The sequence below is a fragment of the Amblyomma americanum genome, chromosome 7 (assembly GCF_052857255.1).
Source record: "Amblyomma americanum isolate KBUSLIRL-KWMA chromosome 7, ASM5285725v1, whole genome shotgun sequence".
Lineage (NCBI taxonomy): Eukaryota > Metazoa > Arthropoda > Arachnida > Ixodida > Ixodidae > Amblyomma > Amblyomma americanum.
Genome location: NC_135503.1, coordinates 126,788,082 through 126,816,011, shown reverse-complemented (window position 1 = coordinate 126,816,011; position 27,930 = coordinate 126,788,082). Strand labels below are relative to the sequence as shown.

At 44.1% G+C, this 27,930-nt stretch overlaps 1 protein-coding gene across 6 annotated transcripts in view; it reads left to right on the top strand.

The window, feature by feature from the left end:
• Nucleotides 1-27,930, top strand: part of Scm (Polycomb protein Scm) — a 94,881-nt gene that overhangs the window by 7,711 nt on the left and 59,240 nt on the right. For 3 of the 6 annotated variants that reach the window (XM_077632927.1, XM_077632925.1, XM_077632926.1), the window contains exon 4: nt 18,042-18,237. In XM_077632927.1, the coding sequence (XP_077489053.1) occupies nt 18,042-18,237 (196 nt within the window). Of the gene's footprint in view, nt 1-5,853; nt 5,913-12,988; nt 13,116-15,413; nt 15,489-18,041; nt 18,238-27,930 lie in introns of those variants that run through there. The other 3 variants (XM_077632928.1, XM_077632929.1, XM_077632930.1) reach the window with 3 other exon arrangements.

The window sequence follows — 27,930 nt, the reverse complement described above, 5'->3', positions numbered from 1 at the left end:
TTATCCGTCGTCTTCCTTGCTCTCGGCAGAGTTGCAGAAATCTGCCCGTCAACACGCTCTTTGTCCATCCTGTCGAGGGCAGATTACAAAACACATGATGCCACGAGATGCCAATGCTTTTCCGCAGGTACGAAGGGCATAAGCGAACCTTTGATTTGTTTCGAGGACGTTGCCAGCAGTGCACCTGGATGTCTCGAGTGCACTGAGAGCATCGCAGTCGCTGCAGGTGACATTTATGGAGGATGCCAAACTGTCTCGACAGTCAGTGGCTTCTTTTTACTCACAGCAGCATCTTGCGGTGGAGAAGAGCGAAGTTGATTAGACGGTAGTCAGTCGTACCTGTGCCGTCTACATCGAAGGATTCATCACCGATCCTCTTGCCAAGTTTCATGAGGCTAGCGCTTCGTTGTGCTGGTTTACCACTGCCCTTCTTGCTAGTGCTAGTGAATTTCAGTTTGCCGCGCAAAATGGGTTCGGAAGTGTGGAGCACTGTTATAAATGGGTGTACTACTTTAGAACCGTGTTGATGTGTGTTCTTAAAAATGCGAGGGACAAGAATATCATCCGCGAAAATGTGTGATCAGAAACCAATAAAATGTCTAGAAGTGTGACTCAACAAGAAGTACAGCAGCATTTAATGACACTTTCACTTCCTGTGAAGGCTGGTCACTGGTTGTTGGCACTGCGTCTGAAATAATTTCATGGTGCTTGTAGACTTCTATTCATATTTGCATGGCTTATTGTGTGAAGGTAAATTTGTGATGGCAGCCATATGAGTAGCGGGATCTCCTTGTTATTGCCATAGGCGTTTCATATTCTTCGACCCATTGCAGTTTTGCACTGTGGAGTAACCACTCGGGCAGCTGATTGGTGCTGCGCTTTTGCTCTAAGCCTGGCTCCTTCGTATGTTTTTGGATGCTTTGCACTATTGCACTGCAGAAAAGGTGCTATGATAGCTGACTCCCACTGTGGTTTTGGTAGCCAAATGTCAGGCTTAGAAAGCAACTTGATGAGAATTTGATGCCATCCTTGGAGTATGCCCCCTGTCTTGGTGGCCCACTTGTTAGTAAACATACCATAAAATTCCGAACAAGTGCCCCCACCCATGCAAGGCCCCCCCTAACTTCATTGTTAATTTCTCATTTCCACGCCATTCCACGCCACGCCAGTAGCTACGTATTTGTTTATTGTATCCAGTATGCCGTTATACTGAAGTTTGCCTCTGTACAGGCGATACATGAGAAACATTAAGCAACAGGAGACCACTAAGGCAGAAGCCAAGCAAAAGCAAGTATCATTATCTTAGCCATACCCGCCAACTCTCCCAAATTGGCCGAAAGGCCCTTGAATTTTCACCGAACCTCCCATTTGTGTGAACACGACACTTTTCTTCCAAAAATTGCCCGACTTTATTCAGAATTCATTAGCATGTGCTCGTTATTGGCCGAAGCCAGCTCGACCACAGTTACTACAGGCACCAGCAACGTTTTGGATGGAAAATTTGTACTCTTGCATACTACCATATAAACACATGTTAGGGCCGCACTTTTCTTTCCAGATTTGAGGGCCATTTTTCGGGTTGCGGCCCATGTATGTGATGTGCGAAATTTTTTTTTATTTATCAAATGAAAACAACACACCAACGTGTCCAGACAGCACTAGTTGTGAAGTCCTCGTGTGGTATGCTTTTTGCATGCACCACGGCTTGTGCCTTGCCATACAGCATATCCGTTGTCAACGTGTGGCCGTTGTATTGCACTTCCATCTTATAGCAGAGCAGTTCTTCTTCCAGTTAGGGGAAACTTGCACGGCTTGCCTCGGAAAACGCGCTTTTTGCAGCTTGCGTTCCTCAGTGCGTCATCATCGAAAGCACTTCTTGTTCGCGTCAAATTTCCTGCCTGCTTCATGCTTGCCATGTTTGAGAGCTAACTCTACAAGTTTAAGTTAAAAGCCAGCTGTGTAGCTGTTAAGGTGCTTGCCCAGTTTTTGGTAGTGAAATGTCTGGCTTAGAAAGAAACTAGAAGAGAAGTTGATGCCATCATTGCAATTACAGCTTGCACTCTAGAATGTTACGGTGGTCCTGAGGAAGGGGAAGCATCGCGCGTGCTTTGGCAAGCTCTGAATTACCTGCACATCTGGCTCAGATCCTTGTAAAACGGGAGTAGTATGAGTTTGCACATTCTGTGTAAGTGTGTATGGATAGGGTGCTGTGCTTACGTCAGCTTCAAAATTAGCCATTGGTGTCTGTTGAGGCAACATGAGGCATAGCGAAATCTCCTTCCTGTGTTACTGCCATGGAGACTTGTTAAATAATTCTGGAGCTTGCACTTCTTTTTTTTATGAGAAGGCTATTTGTTTACTTCCATGAAAGGTGGAAAATTTGGAAGAAAAAGAAGTAACAAATAAACTGTCAGGGTGTGCTGCTTTTTCCATCTTGTTTCCTGAATGAAAGTGAAGCCAGAGTGTAGAACAATTCACATGAAGTCCCCTTACTTGGAAGCAGCTTCACAGACCCCCTTGCTGTATGGCATCCTGTCGCGCATGGTGTTGAGCTGTATGCCGTCAGAGTTGTCCTCCTGCGTATGGGTCCCGAGCGTGTTAACTTGGTTTCCTTCTGGGCCATGCAGTGGGGCTAGTTCTGCATTGGTAGCACACTCTGAACCTCATGGGGGTAAACAACTGCTGCCCTCCAGACTGTGAGTGTGCCCGGGTTGCTACAAGGCCCAGTATGCTTCTGCAGCAAACTTGATGGCTTGTTTATTTTGGTGGAGGCTGTATTCTTCCTGCCAAATGGGAGTGTGTTATTGGAATGTGTGCTCTCCTGAGAGGTGGTGCATAGAAATGACACCAATGTGCCACTGCCTCTGCTCTCTTTTGCAAGCAGGCATATAAGCTGGACTGCCCACCTGTCGTGGTGGCAAGCATTTCAGAGGGTGAAAAGTTGAAGGAAGAGGCAGAAAGAAGAAAGAAGGGAAGCAAGAAGGGAAGGGTTAAAGACAGGCATGTCACTGTCACCCAGTGCCGTGTCACTTAGTACTACTTGGAGTTGAATAAAGTCAAAGAACATTAATTTTGAAGTGAACATTTATTAATGGCACATTCTTAGCAGCACACGAAAGTATAGGATTGGGTCCAAAAGTAGACAAGTGAATGCCATCCCTTTGGCAATTTTTATTGCATAAAGCTGGTGACGTTATGCAAAAACAAATTCTGTGCACTATTGCCAACTTAGCAGCTAGATTTTGTCGTGTGCTTATTCTTGACGCCTCCATGGCCTTTTGCTGCTCTTGGGCACGTGCTCACACTTGCTACTTCATAGTAATTGGGAGGGCATTGGTATTGAGTTCTACTTGCCGCAGGTTTGGATGGCATTGTTCAGTGGTTTTCTCTAGTATTGCAATGGTGTCTTGATTTGTATTTAAAATGGGCTTTAGAGTATAAAAATATTCACTATGACGTAAACATTTTGTGTGAGATATGCGATAAGTGAATATCGTTTGCATTTTTTTCTTGCGTGGCTCAGAAGACCAAGGTTCCGGGCTAGTTGGTAATGCATTGTACTGAGAAACAGCGCGATGAAACTCGGACAACACGAAGAAACGACACACACGAGCGCTGACTCGCAACTCACAGCGCGCTGTTTCTAAGTACAATCTTGCGTGGCACTGCTTTTGATTGGCACTTATGTCATCCACAGACATTAGTTGGGATGGTGTTTTATCGCAAATGACCTTAATTTTGCAATGCAACAGGTGTATTTAAATGCATATTTCAAGAATGACCTGTCAAGTTGATCAGCATCCACTAAAAGGGCCCTGTTATTCTTAAGAAAAAGGCATTTTAAGTATTTTCTTATGAGAAACAAACACCACAACCATTTTCTTTGTGTCCTGTTCTTCACACTGTTTTAAGTATGAACTTTCTCCAACAAGCCCAATTTGCTACAGCTGTGGCAAGTGTGAAGCAGTTATTCTTGCATTTGAAGTTACTCTTGCCACATATTCAAAGCTAATGATACTGCAAACACGTAAGGATTGCACGGTATATGCTTAGAGTGTTCATTATGTAAAGAGGCAGGTACAAGGAAGGGAAAAGCGTAAATGCTGGATTTCAACTTTTTCAGTAATGTGTACAGGTGTAAATTAACTTCCTTGCCTTCAGGAAGCATGTGCATATTTATGAACTAAAACAAATCCCAGAAAAAAAAAAATGTTTAGTACTGCTAAGAACAGCAAGCCTTCGATATTCATGTTAATCTCACTTGTTTCTTTGTCAATGTTGTTGGCAGATCGTTGACACCTTTAATGTCCAGCTTAGCAGTTTGTGCACTATTTGGTACCTCGTGCACAATGTGATTACCATTCTTACAGAGAAGTTGGTTCTTGCTGTGTCATAGGCTACTTCCATGTTGCTTTAATTAGGTGGCACTGGTTGTTTTGGTAGTGGAGCACTTTTTCAAGAAAAATGGGACCCCATGTACAGCGGCTGATGTGCTGTTAATGAAAAATGTACAAGTGTGGTGGGTTCTTGTGCCCACAGTGGCTCACATCTTTTGAACGTTGGCCGCAACCTGTTCCTGTATGTTAACGTTCAAAAGTTTTGTTGATCCATACATGTTGAGGTAAAGGTAACTGAAAAAATATATTTAGGAAGTTGTCAGAAATGCTTGGTTGAATGTGTAAGGGTTGCAGAGTATTCGATACTCTTGTGTAGAACAGCTGGGAATCCAGAATGTCTTTGTTAGGGTAGCATTAATCAACATTATCATGACCACAACTGGGAGCAGGCATCTCAGCTTGCATAGCCACGACTGTGGTTGCGGTACCACATTTGCGCACAGTAAAGTCCTCTCTGCAGGCATGGTCATCACCTTGTGCATGGAACTGTCAGGGCCGCCTAAATGGTTAGGATGGAAGCCTTCCTGTTAATGTTGCCAAAGATTCAAACTTTTCCTGGGATATTTACCGTATATTGCCGATTATAAGTTGACTTTTTTTTTTTTTTCATAAAATGTCCTTCCAAGTCTACTGATTCGCGGACTCGTAAAGCCGACCTATGTGCGTGGTCAAAAGAAGTTTGACCGAGCTGCGGATAAAATTGCACCTCGTGCATGCATAATTGCATAATAGTTGTCAGACACGGTGTGAAAGTGAGTCTGCTTAGAAAACAGGAATTTGAACAGGTATGCGCAGCTCAAAGAAATAAACGTGCAAAGCCAGCAGGCAGAGACAAATAGAGGTAACAGGCGATAAAACGGCGCTGTCGTGTACGGGCCAGCTGACTGACGGCAAAGAGAATAGCCAACGTTTTAGTAGTTCAGGATTCCGGTGTCGGAGGTACCGGCAGCACATGGTGATGCAGCCATGCCAGTATTTCCCAATCCTGCCTTGCGCACACCCGTATGCATGCTGATGGTCTGGCACAGCAGGGATCTTAAAATACGCGAGTAAAAGTTGTTTTTATTATTAAATTCCAGTACAAGTATATAAAGTTGTGTGTGTCTTGTGCCCCTGGAATCAGAGCTTGCCTCATTGCAAACTAAACAGAAATTTCTCTACCAGTGACTGTAAGGCAGGGCTAACGCAATTGGAGACAGAGTGGATGCCGAGCTGGCAGAGAGCAGCTCATGGCTGATTTTTCCCCGAGAGAGATGTGGTGTGAATGACAGTCACGCCAGTGTTGGCATTATTTTTGTCACCTTTCTGCTTTGTTTCACGTGTCTTGCCTTGATTTTTTGCTAGGCACAGCTGATAACTGCATTAGCAGCAGTAGTGGCGACCCCCTGTGTTGATATTTGCTTTTTCTTTCCTCTTTTTGGTCTCGGGGACTTTGTCTCTCCCTCCGACTCTGCAGAGTGGCAGAAGTGTCGCCTCTGCCAGGTTTGATGAGGGCGCGGTGCGGCGGTGTGGCAGGTGCGTATTGGGTCACTTGCGACCACCGGGGCTATACCCGCTGCTTGGTTTTCTTCCCCCTCCTTCTCTCTCTGCTTTTCGCTTCTGTGTCTGTCGGCGCTGTCGTCCGGGAAGAGAGTGTGGCGGCTGAGTGAGTGGCGTGCTGCTGGCTGGTTGTCCGGGAGGGCGGCCCGTGCTGGGAAAGCACAGGGCTGCACCATTTTTCTCCATGAAACACCTCTTGTGACGTCGTGTTTGTTCACTGTGACTGGCAAGAATGTTGAGGCTGTGCGTCTATAGCGAGCGCTTTGCCCTGATGGTTCAGCTGAATAACCTTGAGGTTCAAAGTATAAGCGCAGATGTCGCCTTTGAGTGAAATTATAGGGAAAAAAAAAGTGTGTTAAGCTGAAAGCTTGCGCTGAAGAGGCGGTCAATACTGGCTTGGTACCCTTGGTCACTCATGCCATAGACTAAACACAGTCCATCAGCATAGATTTCATATAGCCATGGGGACTAAGGTGTATCTAAGCGCCATGTTGGCTGAATTGATTACTTGGGTTTTACTTGAAGCAGTCACTTATGCAGTGGTATCACTGTTTTTAAGTCATTGGTGCGACATCTTGATTGCTGCCTTGTGGTGTGTATGTATGAGTGTATGCGATGCATGAAGGCTGTGTTCATGGCATGCTGGCTGCTAGTCTCCCATACCTTACCCTTTTGCATGAAAACTTTTCAGCTTGTGCTGGTAACCTACTAAATGGGTTTGCATGGAAGCTCTTGTGGGACAATTTCACTTGGGTTGTGTGCTCACCGTGTGGTTTACTATATGGGAGCGCCCGCTCACAATCATTGGCGTGCTTGTGGCCTTGCATTTAGTTGATTGGGTGAGCTGCCAAATTGTTTTTAAAGAAAAAAAGAAAAAGAAATGTGTACTTGTGGCCTGCCCGCACCAACTTCATTGTGTGTAGTCACCATTCTAGAATTGTTCTGCTGCGGCATACGGATGAAAGAATAGTTCGCTTTCAGAACAGTTGTTTGACCTGCTGCTAGTCCAGGCGTGTACACCAGCTCTGTTGAGAACAGAACATTGCTGTAGGGTAGGCCTGTCAAGTGTTGAATACATTCTGAGAAGAAGGTCTTCTTTATTGTGTTTTTATTGGGAACGCTGTGCTTTATATATTGCTGCATAGTTCCGAAGGGATATAAAGGGCTCGACCCCTTTACAGGCTCAGAGGGTGGAGAAAACGCACGTGGTGATAAAGGTTGTGTACCTTATAGACCTTTGGGAGAAAAAATTTTTGAGGAGCAGCCTGAAGGCCAGAATTTGATGATTAATGAAGGCCTCGTTTACTTCTAAACACACAGAATAGACCTACTTAGGTGCCTTGCATATGCGCTAAGCTAGCTGTTGTGTGGAATCGGATATCTTGCTTTCTGAGAGGAAGCAGTCCTTTTGAGGGGTTAGGCTGTACCTCTCTTCCATACATTAGCATCAGTGGGGTGTGTATGTAATGTGAACGACGCATTTGCCCACAGCACAGTGGCGCGTGCATGCAGACTCTGCATTTTGTGTCTACTTTGATATTGGGTTTTGTTGCCCATGTGTGGGATGCCTGGCTTTGTGTGGAGGCTGGATTGACCTTTCCGCAGAGACTCCACTGTGGTGCACATTTTGTACACCTCTTGGGAAAGTTTCTGAGATGCATATTTTTCTTTGACTGTTTGGCAAGTTTGCACGAGTAGACATGGGGGGAGTTGTGTATAGGTGGTGGTCTTGGTGTCCCACTTCTAGTCTCTTGGGCCATTGCATGCATGTCATGTGCCTATTTATTGTTGCATTGTAGTTAATTTGCGTAATGTTTGTAGATGGGAGGGTGGAGCACCATTGTTTCTTTTTCCACTGTAAGCAGGCAGTCCTTTTATAGGTATGTAATGACTAAGTGCAGACCAACATGGATATGGGGGTTATGACAATCTGTTGTGTTCAGTAAAGTTAGTGGGCTGTCGTTAATTTGAACCTTTTGCCTATTCACACTGATGCTTTGGTTCCATCACCATCGGGTGGATTAAAAAGGCTTCTTTTGATTTGGACTCTACGTAATTCAAACAAATTTTTGGTTCTTGCCATGTGGCAATAATTGGTAGTCGACTGTGCAGCCTACATTTCATGCTACGCATACATGCCAGATGCTCGTAGGCGGATTGTTAGATTATTGAACCAGAAGGGGGATACAGAGAGAGGAAAGTGCATAAACCGAAGGTGATTCCAGACGAAGAAACTGGAGGAGAAAGAAACGCGCAGGGAATTGAGTGCACGCGTGGTAATCATGGGTATCTGGTTGCTGCAGCAGAACTCCGTCAATACATTCCTGGATGTTGTGCAGCATTTGCGCGGTCCATGTGCAAAGCTGGGACCGTGTAATACTAGTTTCTGTAGTCTCTTTCTGGTAGTTATTTGCACTGTGATTTTTCCACCGTTCTGTGAAAAATGACAAAAGTGAGAAACGCTCATTATTTAAGACTGAAAAAATAGGAACCAAAAATGACTCAGCGGAACAATAGCACATTTCTGCAACTGTCCAGGCCATGGTATTGATGTCGAGAGGAAAATAAAGATCACCTCGAGAAATGGAGAGCAACTTGTGTTGGCGAACAAGCTCCAATTAATGCTACTGTAGTGGAAATTAAGAAGAAATTGACTTGGGCAGGACACAATGTGGCTAACAGATAATTGATGGCTCCTTAGGGTAATGGAGCGGATACCATGGGAAGCGAAGTGTAGTGGGGTCACTGAGAGTTCAGTGGGGCAGATGGGAGTAGGAAGTGTGCTGGGATCAGGGTTCGCACGGGCCCTTGAAATCCTTGCAGTTTTTAAGAGGCCTTGGAACTCCTTAAATTTAGACTGTCCTTAAATTGGGATTGGGAACAGTTGGGGATAAGAATTAATGCAGAATATCTTCGTAATATGCGATTTGCAGATGACATTGCTTTGCTAAGTCGCTCAGGGGTGAACTGTAAAGCATGATCAATGACTTAGACAGGCAGAGCAGAATGGTGGGTCTAAAAATTAACATGCAGAAAACCAAAGTAATGCTTAACAGTCTCACAAGGAAACGACAGTTCACAATTGGTAGCGAAATGCTGGAAGTGGCGAGGGAATACGTCTGCTTAGGGCAGGCAGTGACTGCATGTGCTAATCGTGGGAGTGAAATAACTACAATAAGAGTGGGGTGGAGTGCACATGGCATGTTCTCTCAGATCATGAATAGCAGTTTACCAAATCCCTCAAGATAAAAGTATACTACGGCTGTATCTTACTTGTATTCGCCTATGGGGCAGAAACTTAGAGGCTAACAAACAGGGTTCAACCTAAATGCAGCAAGCTATGGAAAGGAAAATGATAGGCGTAAGGGACAGGAAGAGGGCAGAGTGGGTGAGGGAACAAAGGTGGATTAATGACATCCTAGTCGAAATCAGGAGGAAGAAATGGGCAAGCGTAGCAGGGAACGGCAGGAAGTTAGGATGGTGGATGACATGAAGAAGTTTGCTGTGATAAGGTAGTTGTAGCTGACACAGGACAGGGTTAATTGGAGAGGTATGGGAGAGACCTTTGTCCCGTAGTGGATGTAGTCGGGCTGATGGTGATGAAATTCGTTGAAAAATTTGTATTGGTCTGACATAGCTCATAAAAGCCAATTCTTACACAGGGACAAAGAGGTGAAAAATGAGTCTGTGGAGGCACCATTTTTGTGAGAATGCATTCTCTGCCAGACAAGTTTTACAGGTTCAGTCTTTGAATGTGTTAGAGCCCTCTCCCACCCTTTCCTTTAGCTGCCGCATTGTGGAGCAACTTTTGCAAATCCTTGATTTCGTCCAGACCAGTGATGCAGTTCAATGCAAAGCAGCTTCGCTCCTCCATTTTCTGCCCTGTGCTTCACACCATGCAATGAGTGTCGTCAGACTCTGCCTTGTGAAAAGAGCAAGTGTCAGCCTACCTGACTTGAATTATACATGTTGAGGAATGTGCACATTGTTCCCAAAGAACATCGGTGTTGCTGCAGTTGGTAAATGCGCCCAGGAGAGCCACCTGAAAAACTCCAAACACATCAAGAACTTTGCCAGATACATATGCATGTAGTAGCAGCAGCATATCGGGAAGTTTCGTGTGCTGTGGAAAATAATGGTCAGGAATGCGTGCACATAAGCGTGAGGACAGTCAAAGTCCTCAGCGTAATAGAAAAACTGCTTCATCACTGACAACCTGAACTATAACATGCTTCTCGGTGAACCATCTGTGATGCAGTCAAAAGCCATAGTGGCCTTCTCAGTGTGCTGATTGATATCTGTGAATTTGAAGGCTTCCGTGTATTTTGTCGGTCAAGAGTATGGTCTGTTCTTGGGAAACCAGAAAAGAAAAAGATGAGCAGGACAATCAGAAAGGAAAGCTACTGTAGCTGGAGTTTTAGAATTTGTGTGACCTTATAAAACTGCGAAGAGTGTTTGTCTTTGGCCAAATCTGCAAGTGAGCCCCCTAGGGATGCTAAGGTTAAGAATGCCATGACTGTCGTCGTTTGCTTTGAACGGCCAAGGAGAAAGGAAGATGGGATGGTGCTCATAAAAAGGATATCAGATGCAAGCTCTCAAAGATTCCTGGTCTAAACTATTCGTAGTCTGTGGGGTCAGTTAAACTTTTTTTTTTCCTCCTTGATTGCTTCATTGTATCTTGAAATCCTGGAATTGCTGAATTTTAGCTCTAATATTCTCTATAAACCTTGGCTTGGTTGGGGTGGCCATACAACTGGCGCATGACTGGGACCATTTGCAGTGGATGCAATCTGTTCGATGCTGATGATAAGGTTGCTATTCCTAAATACTGCTGTGGGTCGAGCATCTTGAGGGCTTGATTTCTGTGGTTTTTGTTAATGGCTCACAATCATAAATAGTGTGTTCTTGCAAAAATTTCCATTGTCACACTGTTAAGCAGACAAAGGAAAGGAAAAGAGGTGCTCGTTATTACACACATGACCGAAGCCAGCAGTCATCGGTAGTGGAACTTGGTTATCTGAAACTACTCTTTTTGTGGCATCACTACGGTTTCTTCAAGATACATTTGGAAGTTTTGCTGTTCTGTAAATGCACTCTGCGAAATGTTGCTAAAGGAGGAATGGACACTTATTTGAATGAGTGTAGAACATGCAGCTCCCATCAGTTTGTAACCTATGTGTTCGTCACGTTGTTACAAACCTCCAGATCTGCGTACACCTCTGTAATTAAGCCATGTGACATCCACAAGGTAATTGCACCAGGCCGTTAACTCTACCTTGACATTGGCTCTGTTCTGATCCTTTTTCATGTGGTATTGTGCACGTGCAACATAATGGCGATTAAAGCAAGTTACTGTGTTTCTCGGTGCTCAGATTGCTCAGTTGCAAGAGAGAATGCACATCAGTGAAGGCAATTTTCACTTGAGTAAATGCTTGACAGAGCATGGGGAAAAACTGGGTCGCAGTTGTGTTAGCTGGGAACAGACGAATGCATAGCAGACTGTACGGTCGCTGCAGTTAAAAGTGCAGTGGAGTGCAGTTATAGCAAGCTTGGGCTGCGTTTCTTTTAATAAAGCATTGGGAACAATAGGAGGCATCTGCATTAGTTTACTTCTGTCACCTTGTGTATAGTGAATGGTATTGAAAGGTCAACAGCTGTTCAATCTTTGAGCTGCACTGTGTGGCTGTGTTGCTCCTCATTTCTGGTTTTGGTTCCTTTGGTTATAAGATTCCCTTTCTGCTGTTAAAGGGACACTGAGAACAACTCTGTTAAGTTTTTTCTTTTTTAGCGAATCCGACAGTTGTTACCGCTTGTCCGGCAGCAAAAGATGCATTTATTGCCAAGAGATTTGGATTCCAAGTTGAAAAATTTTTTTCCCGACACTCTGATTCAAACTCAGGACACTCTGATGGTGAAATAAACAAAAACTGATGGAAACGGGCACTTCGTGTTTGCTGGCAGCGAGTGGTACAGCCTAGCAGCAGCCGAAATGAAAACTACCGCTGGCCGGATGTTGAAGGCCTGTATCAGCAGTCGTTACTTCGTTTAAGTTTGCACCAGCGTTGCAATGGATCCCGTTCCTGATTCCACCAATGAAGTTCCCACAAAGAACTGTGGCCTGCACTTCAGTGACCTTAAAGGGACTATGCAATAAATTAATTGATTACGTAAAGCAGACGAGAGATAGGCATTCGATCACTCGTCACCCCAGTGCAAGAATTTATGAGCTAGCATCAATAACAGCGAAGATATAGACGATTAAAAATTACGCTCCTCCTCTCCCCCCTCAACTCGTACACGAGGGCCACCAGAAAAAAATAAAACAGCTCTGGGACTGGGCCCCGCCCATGAATACGTCATCCGCTGACGTTTATTTTGCAACTTCCGGTTGTCGCTCCTAGCCCCCCAGCAGCAGCGTCGGCGGCGTGGCGGCATCTCTCCGGTCTCTTCGCCTTCCTGGATTGCGGCGCGCGTCGGGTTTCTTTGCTTGTCATCTGTGGTAATTAGCAGTAATAAACCCGGACCTCGAGACGCAACTGCTCGCTTTTACGGCGGCAATGGGCATCGAGCCCTATGCGTGCGCACGAAGAGCCGTGCGAGTGGCTCCGGAACTCCCGACAGAAGGAGGCGGCAGAGGAAAATTGAAACCACATGCGCGAATGCAATGCCCTGGCTCGCGCTTGCCCGAGAGGGTTGCGCGGCGGCACGAGCAGACGATTTTCACGGCTACCGGAAGTGTGCTTGTGACGTCGTGGCTGCCGTGGCTTCAGCGAATGAGAGCGTGTGGTGGCCTGGCGACGTCATAGTACAGCGACGTCTTTGTTCCGCGATTTTAGTTCCAAACTCGGTCACAACGAGCACACCAATCGGTCCGCGAATTTTGAAAAACACGATTTTTAAAAGTTCATTATAAATTGCCGGCTCAGTTCTGAAAACTCATACTTGGTGTGAATGCTTCTCAGCATCATTTCTAAGCATTGAAAACATTTACCAGTGACTTTTTATTCGTTGCATAGTCCCTTTAATCCCACACAGCGTGGGATGCCTTTCAGGGCTGAGGCGGCGGGTCAGGCAAGATAGCCCGAGCATCAAGGAATCGGCAGAGCCAGCAACAAGCCAAGCTGCTGGGGCAGCACTGTCACTGTCGAGCCACCGTCAAGACTGATGACTAGAGACTTGGTACATACGGAGATATTTAAATTCTGCAATAGTAGTCCTCGTAGCGCTGCTTATGCAGCCCACTGTATTGGTACGTTGACGAAGTGAACACGCCGAGTGGTGCATTGGCTAACGTGGAGGCTCATGCAACATTAGCTTTTTACAGATGTTTTATTTGTCACAAGTGCGTGCCGCTGCATGATCTTCCTCCGAGGAGCACTTAGAGGGGCATTCGGAGGTCCTCTGCTGCTGTGCACTTGTAAACCGAGGCGCGTCTAAAAACTAACTATATATGGGCATGCAAAGCGCATAGCCACGAAGCACCAAAACATACTGAAACTGCCCCTTCTTGAAAAATGTTGGGGGGGGGGGGCGCCTTCCCTTCCCGTTTCGGGGTCCCTGGAGCCCTTCACTATGGCATTCCTTATAGCTGGAGTCACTTTGGAATGTTAAACCCCCGTAAACCATAAACTTGCGCAGGCTAAGACAGCAGTTGACTTGATGATCGATATGAAGAAAAGTAGCGCTTTTCTGTCTGTGGGAGAGATAGCAGTTTTGCTAGGTACTGGATGTAGTGAGAGTGTGTCTAGCTATGCTTAGTAGTGGCCACTCTGATGACTGTGGGAATAGAAATCATTGAGTGAACAAAAATGGGAACAGCAGCTTATGTGTCGCCCCTCAGGGAAAGGTACGCAAGTTGTGTGCTGTCAATACTTGCTTTAGATAAAAATTGCTTAGCGTAATTACTATTGTATTAGCTATGTAATGAGCTGCATTTTGTATTTTTACTTGGACCACCTCAGTATGGAATTTAAGGCTGAATGCGTAGCAGAGCCCACTTTTTTGCAGAATCAATTTTATTTCTTGTTAACTGATTCTGGTCTGTTCAAGTTAGAAGATTTTTGCTTAGTAGTGCATGTTCCAGACAGCCGATGTAGTGTTTTATATTACTTACGAGTGTCATACATTTTCTTAAAGGAAATTGTAAAAATACTTTTCCAGTTAAAATGAAAAAAACTCTATAATTATAAACACTCTTTGTTGTCAGCTTATTCTTGCATGATGCTGAAGTACAGTGCTTCTGTATTGTTCATGAGTGATTTCTGGCATAGAAAAACACAGTTAATTTTTGTAAATTTCTTTAATGAGACCTAGTTGGTACTTGTCCAGGAAATTCTGAGTGGTGTCACATGCCCAGAAAATGTTTTCCTAGAGATGTTGAGAATTAAGTTTGCGCATTCAATAAAGAGCCATAAATTTTCTGGAAGAAATCGGGGAGGACCGATACAGTTTCATGTAAGCAATGTAAGGAGTTACTTTGGAATGGCTACTGTGGAAGGGCCAGTTTTAGAGCATGAGTTGTATACAAAGAGCTTGGGAAAACAAATATTATTGTATAGAAAGTTGGGGTGTTTTAATCTGGCAACATTTTGGTGCTCATGGATTATATGCAGCGGTCCAAGCTGGTTTTGCATGTGCTGCAGTCTTGTCCAAAAAATGGATCCCATACCGTGGAGCCGTATTCAGTCTGGGTTCACAAGAGTAGTAGGCTTCTTGTTTGCAATTCACTTGCAAAGAGAGAATATGTTTTAATTTGTTAATCCAACTGTTGTAAGTTATGAAAATATTAGCAAAGTTCAGGATCAGCTTCGGAACTGTTACACCTAGGTATATTACAGAGATAACTGCTTCAGTATTAAATTGTTGAACGTGGTGGCTGTGAAGTTGAGGATCCAGCTTTGTTGTGATTATGAGCTTGCAGCTTGCTTGCAATACACAAGTCCTTGAGCTTACAGAGGTTGCAATTCAGTATGTTCCTACATATGTTCCTACCCTAATTGAGAGAATGGTCAATACAATCATTGGTAATTAAGTTTAACTTTACTATGAAGGCGAAATGCAAAAGGTGTCAGTGCACCCCCCTCCCACCGTGGCTTCCCTCATATGCAACCCCATGTGACACTTTGGAACATTAAACTCTACAGTTTACAATTTATTTTACAAGTAATTTTAACTTTCTCATAAATATCCTTGCCAAATTGTAAGAAAGAAATAACTAAGGGAACATTGTCTTGTTGGTCTTTGCTTGCAAAGCTTCTGTGTGTATCAAACGGGTACTCTCTTGGCTGTCATCCACACCAGCTGCATTGGCAAGTGTAGCGTCCAGTGTTGGCAGCTGACGGGGAGGAACGTTTGAGAGGAATTTGTCTTCCTCACCTTCGCAAGAGCTGACAGCCTGCTGCGCCGTTGTTTCCCCCTCTTCCCCACTCTGCATCTGCGAGCCACCTGTCTCTGTGCGCTCTTGCGGTGCTCCACAGCTGTTCTTTCTGCCCTTTGTGTAGTTTCCTCCCATATGTGCCTCCTCTGAGCAATGGGCGACAGATTTGCGAGCAGGTTTGTGGTTGCGGTTTACTTTCATTTTTTTTTCTCTGATGCTGACATAAGGGGGTGGTGGTGAAACAAAAGTACAAAATATTGCACTAGCTGTGTGTGTTCAGCATTGCAGTTATTTTTTGTTAATAATTGAGCTTGCAAGCCATTTTGCCTGATGCTAACGGGAGACAGGAGCTACACATTACTGAGCTTGTAGTGTAAGTGCACCACATTAAAGAAAAAAAATTTTACTGCTTCGAGCGAGATTTTTCTAAGCAGGGTCATCTGTCAAGAGGTAGTATGCACAAAGGTTTGTTAACCCCCACTGACTGCCACTTTGGCACTTAAAAATTAGTCAAAGCAAGCTGGCAAGCTTGCACAATCAGCTCAGTGCTGTATATATATTTTTTGGGTGGAGGGAGGGGGGGGGGGAGTGCAAAATGTCATTTGGTAAGTTTTGTGGCTGCTATGAGGTTAAGGTCGTTGAACGGGAAAGAAGTCTGTCACTCCAAGCTTCCTGGAAATCTGTAGAGTGCTGCAGTCAGTGTCGAGAGAGTCCTTCACACTGACGGGGGTACAGTTCATGACCAAGGTGGGCTTGCTGCATCACACCTTTTGTGGGAACCTCCAGGGACTGCCAGTTCTGCCGGTGTGGCACATTGCCCGGAAGTTCTTTAGTGTGCATTACTTCATTCCACAGCGCTGAGAGACAGTTTGTATAAAGGCCAACTAAAAGTCTGGTCATGCAACGGCCAGTTGTCAAGGCACTCTCTTTACCCTTTTGTGAATGACTTTTGACAACCCTTTTGGTTGCTTTGGAATCTGTGAAATGTGTGCTTGATAGGCATGCTCGTTGGGATCTGGCCACGCCTGACCTTGTACTTGACCTTTTTGTCAGAAATGCCATATCAAGGAGGGAACCCGTCAGTTTTGTATGATTTTCTTAAGAGAGATTTTTAAGTGCTTTTCAGTACTAAATGGGTCTTGTGGTTGCAGGAAATGGCAAACTGGAGCATGGGTGATTGCATTTGCTTTATTGCACATCTTGGGAAGGATTTTGATTTTTGTGTACATTTTGTCAAACAAAAATTAGCGTTCAGATATGAAACAGCATAGGTGTAAGCTTGTAGTGTTCAGTCATTGATATCTGCAATGACCTTTTGTACACTTGGAGAATTTTATGCTGTTTTACAATACCAGTGGTTGTTTTTTTTTTTTCTTTTTTTGAGTAGACAGATATTTCTTTGTCCTAGTGGCTGTTCTTAAAAGCAAGCAAGTTACGGGGCTTAGGAATCCTGGGGCCCCTTGTGAAGCCAGTGAACTTCTATGAAAGTTCAGAAAGGGAGTATGGCATTGTCATGTTGCGTGGGGGGGGGGGGGGGGGGGGAAGAGAGAGAGAGAGAGAGAGAGAGAGAGAGGGAGGGGGGAAGGAAGGGTGGGGGGGGGGTGGTATCTGCGCTTTGTCAGCAAGCTGCCAAGCTGCTGTATATAAGTTTTCTGAGTTGGTTGAGCTTTGCAACAGCCCTTTGATTGGCTGGTCAGCTGTGTTTGAACATTTTGCACGTGTAGGTGATCATTTCGTTGGTAGCATCCCCAGTGGTGGTTCTTGAAATATGGATTGGTTTGTTGAAGTTGAAGTTAAAGTTTATTTTGCAACAAAGTGTTGCGAGGAAGGCCAGGGAAAAAGCTGTATAAACAGCTTGAGGGATCCTGACTTCCTCTTTACACAGCAGCATTGACGGTGGCAGAAGCACAAGAACAAAGAACAGATAAAAGGAAAAATGGGAACATCATGAAAGCATATGCATCATATAATACATATATACTTGTAAATAAAAAATATCAGAATGCAGCACGCAGAAAAAAAAAGGGCTACAGGAGGGCAAGGGGGGGTGCTCACTACAGTAGCAACTTAAACTACATGAATCTTTGTCGCAATTCTTGTAGAGAAACGTCGGACAAAAAAAGGTTATCACAGCAGTGCAGCTGGTTCAGTAACTTAGGTAAAGTGTATTCCAACATCTGATGGCCATAATTGGTGCGATATGTCTCCAACGCTCTGTGCTGCGCATATCGTACACTGTTTTGTTTTTCTCTAAACTGGCCAGATTATTCAACGTATCATCGTTTTTCATTATTGTGAGTTTCTATTTATGACACAGCCTATAGTCATTGGTATAATGTTGGGTTTTCGGAAAAGGTTTGCGGAGTGAAAAAAATATGGCACTTTACTTGCAATGCGTACGAAATCATGAAAGCACATGCATGAATGGAGGGTTGAAGGAGAGTATTCCCGTAGGCTCATAATTAATACCTGCAGTCTGTGGCTCATTTGCTGGCTGGCTGGGGTGGTACTTTGTGCTAATAAAATTGAGTGCACATGTAGGATTTCTAAAAGGTTACCATGGTCCCATCCAACACAAGTCTCTCACCTTGCGTAGTGAGGTCACGACTAGCTCAAAGGAGTATCGCAGATGGTTGGAACAGGTGGAGCGATGGTTTGTGCAACCGTATTCTTGCATGCAGAGCTGTTGCAGTGCTTAGTGGTGGTTTGTCCTTCCTGACCTCCACCAGGTGGCCTGTGCCCTGTGTGAGATTGTGATCCGCGGTGCGTCGGTGCACCTGGAGGACAATGGGCAGCTGCGCGAGTTCTGCAGCACGGAGTGCCTAGACAAGTACCGACTGCGGGACCCAACCACCATGGCTGCCTCGGATCGGCCCAAGCTCAAGCCACACAACAGCCAGATCCAGTACCAGTATGAGAGCTCTGGTGAGTGGCACCCTTCTGTAGGTGAGCTGGCGGAGTGTTGCTTGTCTTTCGGAGAATCCATACTAACTGGTGCAGCTAATCAGTGCAGCTTGATGGCTAAAAGAGCATTCCAGTTCCCCTGCTGGATGGCTGAGGAAACAGTGGTGCCGACGGTAGCTCGGGTCTTGTTCACTTCTTGTGCAAGGGTGTCCTTGATTGCAGTTTGTTACCTGCTCGAGCACAGCAGCTCAGAGATGGCATACATCCCCTGGGCTGCAGTATCTTTCATGAGGAAGCTGAATCAGTATGAAGTTGTACCTGAAGGAGGGGACACAGGTCTTTGAAACCGAAAAATCGCTTAAAAAAATGTTTTTTTTTTGCTCGATTTTTGCAGCTCGTTCTGCACCTGTCTGAAAAATTTCACGCTTCTAAGTTCGATATTTTGTCCGGAAGAATTCATATTGTCGCTGTTGACCAAATTTCAACAGAAATAAAAAGGAAATAAGGAAATAAAAATGAAATGAAATGAAATCGATGCTTAAATGGCAATTTTTTTGCGGTGTGCAGCTCCTGTTCCATGCATAACTAGAGATGAGCGGGAATGCAGGCTTGTGTTCAAGTTGCTAAGACTGCGGCGCAATCTCGTCAGCGGGGAATTTGCTGAGCGTTGGGGGCACTCAAAAGCAGAACCCTTACGTCGTGAACTCTCTTGTGTGCATGAAACGCACGCTACTGGCAATCGCCAAACGGCTCTTAACAATGTATTTTCAGCGATGAATGTTAGCCATCATGGTCTGCACACAAAAGCATGGCAGGCTTATGTGAAAAACAAGCAGACATCTGCTGCTAGTCGCGCGGCTAATAAACTCACAATCAAGTGTGCACAGTCAGTTTGCGAGTTGTACGCCAAACTGAATATGAGCAATTCAGGAAACATTGCCGCTTTATATGATGGATCATGGATGACGCGCGGATACTTGTTTCATATCGGCATCGGCACGATGATTGAGCTCTTTAGTGGCTTGATACTTGATTATGCTGTTTTGAGCAATTACTGTGCGGGATGCGAGTTGGGCCCTAAAGAGGGTGACCCTCCATACCAAGCAAGGAAGGCAACCCATGTCTGCCAAAAATAAATATTTCAAAAAAGGCAGGAGAAATGGAGGTGGAGGTGGTTCTTTTCCAAGAGATCGCTTGAGCGCCACAAACCTGCGGTACACAACAATACTTTCTGATGACGACAGCAGGACATATCTTGGCTTGGAGAAACAGCAGGCTTATGGATACATACTCGTTGAAAAAGAAGACTGTCAGCCGCATGCAAAAGCGCATGGGCACAGCTGTATGCAATTCCGTAGCCAAGCACAAAGTCTTTGGCTCCGAGAGCCTTAGTGGAACAACAAGGAGACTGACTGGAGACCTGGTCAACAAAATGAGCTGCTACTATGGATGTGCACTAAAGGCCCATAAAGATATGGATGCTATGCATAAGGCCACATTTTACCACATCACCTCCAATCAAACATTTTGCCCACTAGGACCTAGCTACTGGTGCAAGCAGAATGCAGCAAAGGCCAGGGGTGAGCCAGCACCAAGGCATCCCCGCAACCTGCCTCCCCATCTCTGTGAGGCCCTGCTCCCTATATATGAGTGTCTCTCAGAAAAAAATTCTCCTTGAGCAGTGCTTGCGTGGCAATGAAAGCACTTGCTCCAAAACAGTCCCATGTCTTATTGTTTATGATGGAGGCTGAAACTGTTATGAAGTTCAATGCTGGTAAGGCAAAAACATCTGCAGCCATCCTTGGCGGGCTCAGCCTGAACCCAGGTGTCGAAAGTGAAAAACACATGCAAGAAAAAGAGAAGCAGGGCATCTGCACGGAAGCATGCATCCAGTGACCACCTGCAGCAGTCCCTGAAAAATCACCATGATGGCAAAGATAATTCAGATTATATGCCTGGGGCTTGTTAGCCCTCTGCAAATGTAAATGTGTAATTATTTCTTGCTTTCACTCATTAAATTTAGTTTTGTGCATTTCTTGGCTTTTTCCCAAACTGTGTTTTGTGTTCAATTGAAAGTTTTCCCAAAGGATATCCCAGCACCTAGAGCTACAATTCTTTTTGCATTGTGGAGCTGAAAAATATAATGGATGCAATGTTGGAAGCAGATTTTTTGTTTACATCAGTAAAAATTTTTATCTTGAATTGTTTAATGTCAGTGTCGCGCTCCTTACACTTTGTAGTACATACCTGTGTATTAAAAATAAATTTCTGATGAGCAGTTTTTCCTTATTGTTTGGGTCAGACAATAGCAATAATTTTCTGATAATATTCTAATACCTCCAAAACTAGTTTTCCTGGAAGGAAAATTGTTGCATATTTGAAATCAGCAGAAAAAACCGAACAACTCTGCGGAGTTTCATCAAATTTGGTCTGTTAATAACATAATTAAGACCCAGTTCCCCCCTTAAGAGGGTACGAAACTTTCAGGAAAAAAAATTATTTATTTGCACGAAAATTTTTGAGCTTAATAGGAATAATATTATGACTGTTCTGACATAATTTCATTTTTATATACCTCAACATTTTTTTCTACAATATATTTCTGCTTTGGATTTTGTGAAAAAGCCTGAAAATGTGCTAGAAGGCTGGTTCCACATTTGTTGCATTTCTGTTGGCATGCTTTCTTTTTCCGCCAAACAAAAGTTTCAGTTTTGAATTTTTGCGATGCAGTTGCCATGGGCATGTCTAGACTGAGAAGAAAATTTTTTTGATGAAATTTTTAATTCAGAAAATTGGAAATCCAAGAATCTCTTGACCTGCATGCAGTATGGTACTGTGAGTGCAACAAAACAAATGCAGTCAAAATGAATGGCTGCACAAAATGAGCAACAAGCGAGAAAAACAGTATTGAGGAAAAGCCATTATAAGGTGACCACCATGTTTACTTCTCCTGAAGGCACCGCGGTAGTAGTCCTTGGTGTTCTTTGGAACGGAGTGTTTCTTGGCTGCCTCTTTCTGCATGTGGCATGCTTCCCGCTGATTGTTTTCGGCTGTTGCATGCTAGCAACAGTGCACAAAAAAGAACACGACTGCGCACCATGGCTTCCACCGATCAAGCTACTTTTTGCACACGCGCTGGCAGCGATAGCTCGGATATGTCTCAATGAAGCCGTCCGTGATAAATTCACTTGCAGCAGTATCTCAGGGAATTCTTCTTATCATTCTTGGCTGTTGTCAACTTTCACTGTCTAAACAATGAGCCATTTTTTACTTTTTTAGTGGAGCATCGATCTATGATCGTAGAAGTCCAAACCCAAAACCTCTGTTTTATGGCACTGCCGAAACAATATAACCCGAGATGTTCAAGCAAGCGTGGCTAACAGATTGCAAGAGCAGACGCCGCTTCGTAAGCTCCTTCGTAAAAACTGCTGGTTGCTGGGGGAAAAGATATCCAAGGTTAAAAAAAAAAGGGCATTTTTCTACCCTTTCAAGATATGCATAGATGGTAAAAGTTTTTTGAAAAATCTTTTTCGGCAGGTTTCCATGAAGCAACTATGTGACAGCGTAGAAAATGAGGCATACAAATATTTATATACTTCGATTTTTGAAAAACCGAACTTTTGGTCATTTTTCGTGATTTGAAAGCCACGTCCCCCCTGCCCATAATTGAGCCGCTCCCTGTGGCCTGGTGTTATGACATACAGTGGAATCTCGTTAATACAATTCTAACGGGCACCGAAAATAAAAATGTATTATCCAAAAATTGTATTATCTAAAACGGGCTCGAAAAGATCGCGAATAATACATACTTGGCACAGAACTTGCTTTTATTAAAGCACTTCAAAATAATCCATCACTTTGCGCTGCACTTTTTGTTTTTCGATGTCCTGCAGCAAGCTTTTTTGGAACTCGTAGAAACGAGTAGCAGTTTCATCACTGAGCTCCGCAGACACGACAAAGCCACGAAGCGCGTCCAAAGCTTCGAGTGCACTGGCAGTATTTAATGGCCGATGATCACCGCTGCAATCATCGGCGTGTCGCTCTCCTCTTCAGCGGTAACATCTGCTATGATGTCTTGGACAGTGCATAATTTGCATGTCGCCAGTTGGTCGAGCGGCGATACAAACTCTTCCGGAGACACATCGACGTTGAGGTCACCCCAATCCGGGATGTTACTCTCTGCGCCGTCATCCTCATTTTCCACCGTATTGCCAGACGCACAAAAAAAGCCACACTTCTTGAAGCAGTTGGCGATGGTTTCGGGTTTGACGCGATCCCATGACATCGCCAGAAAATGGATGGCATCAAGAAGATCCACCTTCAAGCTGACATCTTTCCGGTCAATCTTGGCCAAAAAGCATCTGACCAACAAGCTCCTGAAGTGAAATTTGACGTTTCTTATGATTCCTGAATCTAGGGGCTGCAAGTGACTGGTGCAGTTGGGCGGCAGGAAGATTACTTACATGTATTGCATCCACGAAGTATCGACAGGGTGCGCGGCACATTTGTCGAGAAAAAGAAGAATTTGACGGTTCTCGGCACGCATCCAGGCATCCAGAAGGGTGAGGAACTCTGTGAAAAGGGCTCCGATCATCCATGCCTTCCTATTCGCTTTGTAAACGACAGGAAGGCGCAGGTCACGCGAGAAGCAGCGTGGCTTCCAGAGCTTGCCAGTGACAGTAGGCTTAAGCTTCTCAGTCCCATCAGCGTTGCAGCACAACAATACGGTGACTTTTTCTTTGCTTTCTTTTTACTCCTTGACAGGTCTCACCTTTCATGCTGAGACTTTTCTCAGCCTGAAGGTTGATGAACAATCCAGCTTCATCTGCGTTCAACACGTCCCTTGGCTGGTACTGAGAAATCACCGCCTGGCAGAGTCGAAAGCCAGTTGGAGACCTGATTTTGGTCGGCCGACTTCCCTTCGCCGGAAACGATCTTATATGACAGGCCATGCCATATTTTGGAACGGTGGAGCCACCCGCCCGAAGCTTTAATATTGTCGTCGATGCCTAACGAGAGTGCAATCTCATCTGCTTTCTCGTGAACAGCAGTCCCGTCCACGTTCACGCCCACCGCCCTTGCTTCTCTGAGCCATGCCAGTAGAATATCTTCCATCTTGCCATGCCGGGCACCTTTTGTTTCATGCTGGCGCCGAAGGCTCGTATGTTCTTCCGAATTTCCTCTCGCTTGCCGACGATCGTGTTCAGCGGGGAGACAGGCCAACAAAGTTTGCGTGCCAGGTCCACACGTTTATTCTGCGAATTTTCATTGACTTTTGCGAGGATGTCGAGTTTTTCTTTCAGCGATAGCGCTTTCCACTTCATGGACATAGTGAAGCGCACGGGTGAAACATGGCACCAAAGCAGGAGAAACTACAAGTGCGAACAAGTGCAAGCAGAACGCTCGGAAGACCAAAATGGCAACAAGAAATGGCAAGCATTAAGGTTTGAAGGTTTATTTCCGCAACTAGGTGTTGCGAGGACAGCCAGGAAAAAAGCTGTATAGACAGCTTGAAAGGTCCTGGCTTCCTCTTACAGTGCAGCATTGACGGCTGCAGAAAAGGACATCAAACAAAATGTAAGGAAAAAAAAACACGTATGTTGAGTACATAGAACGACACATGTACGTTCAGTACGCAGTACATTCTGCATGTAAAGGAAAAAAGAACTACTTTAGGTCCAAGAGCCTATAAAGGCAAACGCAGAGAGGAGAATATAAGGAACAGCAAAATTGACACATCCACTCAAAATGGTAACTACAGGAACAATTGGGGCAATTCTTTCAGAGAAATATTGGAGACATCAAGATTCTTGTGGCAGTACAACTGGTTCAGAAGTGTCGGTAAAGTATGCTGCAACATTTGTTTACCATAGTTTGTGCGGCATTTCTTAACATTCCAAAGCTCTGCTGCGCGGGTATCATACACAGTTCTGCTTTGCTCTAACACAGCAGGTGTAAGTAAGGAGTCATCATTTTTCATTATGGCGAGTTTATATTTATGGCACAGCCTATAATTATACATGGATTTCATTGGAATAACGTTGTGTCGGTGGAAAAGGCTCGCAGTGTGGAAGAAATACGGCACTTTACATGCAATGCGTATAATACGTTTTTGTAAGACTGTGAGCTTGTTAATATTTCCGGCTGTTGTTGTTGCCCACACCATACATCCGTAGTTGGCTATGGAAGAGAACAAAGAGTGATAAAGTAACATGTTGACTGACGTAGGAAAATTAAAGCAATGGCGGCGCATGATACCAACTGTTCTGGAAAGTTTCTTAACGACGTAATTAATATGGTCATTCCACGACATATCTGCTGCAAAGTAAACGCCTAGAGTTTTCACAGTCTGCAAAAAATTCTATTCTGGTATTGTTTAATTCAATTAGAGGCAGTTCAAAGTGTTTGTGACGTGGGTGAAACATAACGGCTGCAGTTTTACTAACGTTAATTCTTAAGTGATTATGAGCAGTCCGAATATTTATTTCTTTTAAGGTTTTATTAGCTCGATTTGCGAGATCAACCGTTGAAGTACCCGAAAAAAACAGACTAGTGTCATCTGCTTAAATTATGTACTTAGCAGTGCTATCGATGCGAACAATATCATTGATATAGAGAACAAAAAGAAACGGACCCAAAATGCTCCCTTGTGGAACTCCAGAAGCTACCGCTTTCAACTGGGAGCATTCACCGGCAGTACTAACAAACTGAGATCTATGTCACAAGTATGAGGAAATCAGCATATGGGCTATGCCTCTAATGCCGTAGTGATCTAATTTTTTGAGCAGCACAGAGTGATTAACAAGGTCAAACGCCTTTGAAAAATCTAAAAATAATCCAAGTACCATATTTTTTGCTTCAAAATGTTTTAGTATGAATTCTTTCTGAGCAAGGAGAGCTAACTCAGTCGATCTATTTTTACGAAACCCATATTGAGCGGTAGTGATAATGTTACATCTTTCAGTGAAGCAGGATAGCCGTTTAACAATAACTTTTTCGAGGCCTTTAAAAAACACAAGTAAGATTGATATCTGGCGATAGTTTCCCATTTCATTTTGGTTTCCTTTTTTATACACTACTGTCACTTTTGCCCTTTGCATAAGACGCGGAAAAACGCCGGAAACCAAGGATAGGTTGAAGATATGGGTGAGGCAAGGTGCAAGAATGTCGATGGTAAATTGTATGGGCTGTATCTGAAAACCTGACGCATCTGTGGCTTTACTATTATTAAGCGCTGGAAATTCTGTAATTACTTCATTTACTGTAACCGGTGTTAGAAATATTGTTTCACCATTTCGGGCACTGATATAGGACAGATTTACGTCGCCGCTTGACGTGTCGGCAAAGGAAAGAAAATAGTCATTAAAGGCATCTGCTAGATCAGAACCTTTTAACTCAATCCCTTCATGAATAATTTTTGTGGTCAGTTCGGAAGAATTACTGAAGATAGATTTTAAAACCTTCCAAACTTTTTCAGACTGTCCACCAGTTGAATTAAATCGGTTATAAATATATTGCTTTCTAGCGACGCGAAGTTGCTTTGTGACGAAGTTCCTAAATTTTTTGAATGTTTTCAGTGCTTCAGGACATCTACTTTGTAAAAATAGTCTGTAAAGTTTATCTCGTTTTCTTATCAACTGCAACATGTCGTCGTCGACCCATGGTTTCTTACTTTTCTTTGACTGGGAGAATTTCTTCAGCGGAAAGGAAGCATTATAAATGTCAGTAAGAATCTCTAAAAAATTTTCGTATGCTTCGTCAGGGTCGCTTTCCTCAAAAACATGTTCCCAGTTAACAATAGATAAGCGTTCCTTGAACTCTCATAACGTGTGGTGATTTATAACGCGATAAAATGACATTTGGTCGGGTTGTCGTTGAGAATTCGGAGCGAGATTAACAGATCTGAATATTGGCATGTGATCACTCAGAGCATAAGCAATGGTGCCTGATTTCAAGCTTTCTGTTTTGGAGTTTGTTATGAAAAGATCTAAAAGTGTTTCTGATTCTGTCGTAATCCGTGTAGGTGACATAATGACATTTACACAGGAGTGAACGTTAAGTAAAGTATTGAACTCGATTGTTGTGTTATTGTTGGCCAGCATGTCAATGTTAAAATCGCCACCTAAAATTAACTCATATTGGTTCATGTTAACAAATTCTAGGAATGAATCAAGAAATAAAAAGAGCTCAGCAGAACTGCTACCCGGTGGACGATAGCAGACACAAAATATCCTTGTGCCAGACTTGACTGCCAGGACTTCGTAATGGGGTGCAATACAACAAAATTCAGGCAACATTTCTGATTCCATTAGATTCGAAACTAACATTGAAACACCACCTCCCCTTCTTATGGATCGGTTCATATAGAAACACTTGTATGTCGGAATCACATAGACGTCACCTTCACAAGTAAACCACGTTTCAGAAAACATAATAAAATTGAAACAAGTTTCCACTTCTCTGAAAAAACAGTCAAGTTCTTCTTGCTTATTTCGACCAGATCTGAGATTAACATGAATGCAAGAGCAACAATGAAGATTATCAGGCTTAATGAATCTATTGATGTCAGAAAAATTAACTAGATCAGTAGAAAGAGCCACTGGAAAAAGAGTGCCGCGTATTGCCACACATTACCGCCTTTACAACTGGTCCAAATCTGCTGGACAATGAATGACAATCGCAGGATCATGTTGTTTCCTTCTAACGAACACTTTCCCATTCCGGTGCCAAGCGTACTGGTAATCATTTTCACCTGCCCAAGCCTTTGCATAGCGCAACAGCTCACGGCTTTGACGCGTCATGTTTTCGCTGACAGATACATCCGAGTGAGCATCTCTTAAAGCTGTACGCTTTTGAAACCACATGTCACGAGTTCAGAGCTTTGAAAACCGTACAATGATCCCAGGCACCTTTCCTGGCTTTGAAGGAAGTCTGTGCACAACATCGACGTCATTCAAAGTAAGCTCTGGCAAATCCACAGATTTTGCTACGTCATTTACCTTTTCCATCAGATTCTCATCATTTGTCACCGGTATGCCGTGCACCTCAAGGTTTAGATTTCTGTTTCGCCACTCAAGGTCGTTTACAGTAATTTTCAATGACTCAACATCATCAGCGTCGACTCTGGTCTCAGGTGCACTGACACGTTTCTCTAAGGTACAGATCTCTTTCTCATGTTTTACCTGTTGCTCAAGTATATCATCGTATTTTTTTGACATTCGTTCAATATACTTCTTCACTTCATCTACTTGGTCAGGCAGGCCAGCAAGAGCATCAAGTTTTTGACATATGCCTGCTAAACAGCCAGCAAGGTCAGGTTGCGTACTGGGTGTGTCCGAGCTTCCTGCGTTTGTTTTGCGACAGTCTGGACATCGCCACGTTTTGCGACCTTTCTCGCCTTTTCCCTTATATGTTGACGCAGAAACACCAGAGCAATTGCCAAGATGGTAGGTGTACTCACATTTGGCGCACTTGATGGCGAGTCCGTCATTTGGCAGACATTCTTCGCAGGAAGGGCATGTCTCCGGCATGTTAGCCTTGGTATAGCTTGTGCAGCATACAGGCTTAAATTCGGAAAATCTTTCTCCTAACACTACAACTGATAGCACGGTAGAAAACAAGGCAGCAGCGAGCAACACGGCAGCAGCAGCGGTGGTGAAAGAAAAATGGCAAGTAGAAAAGTAGGTTTTTCACCAACCTGTAAGGCGAAAACAA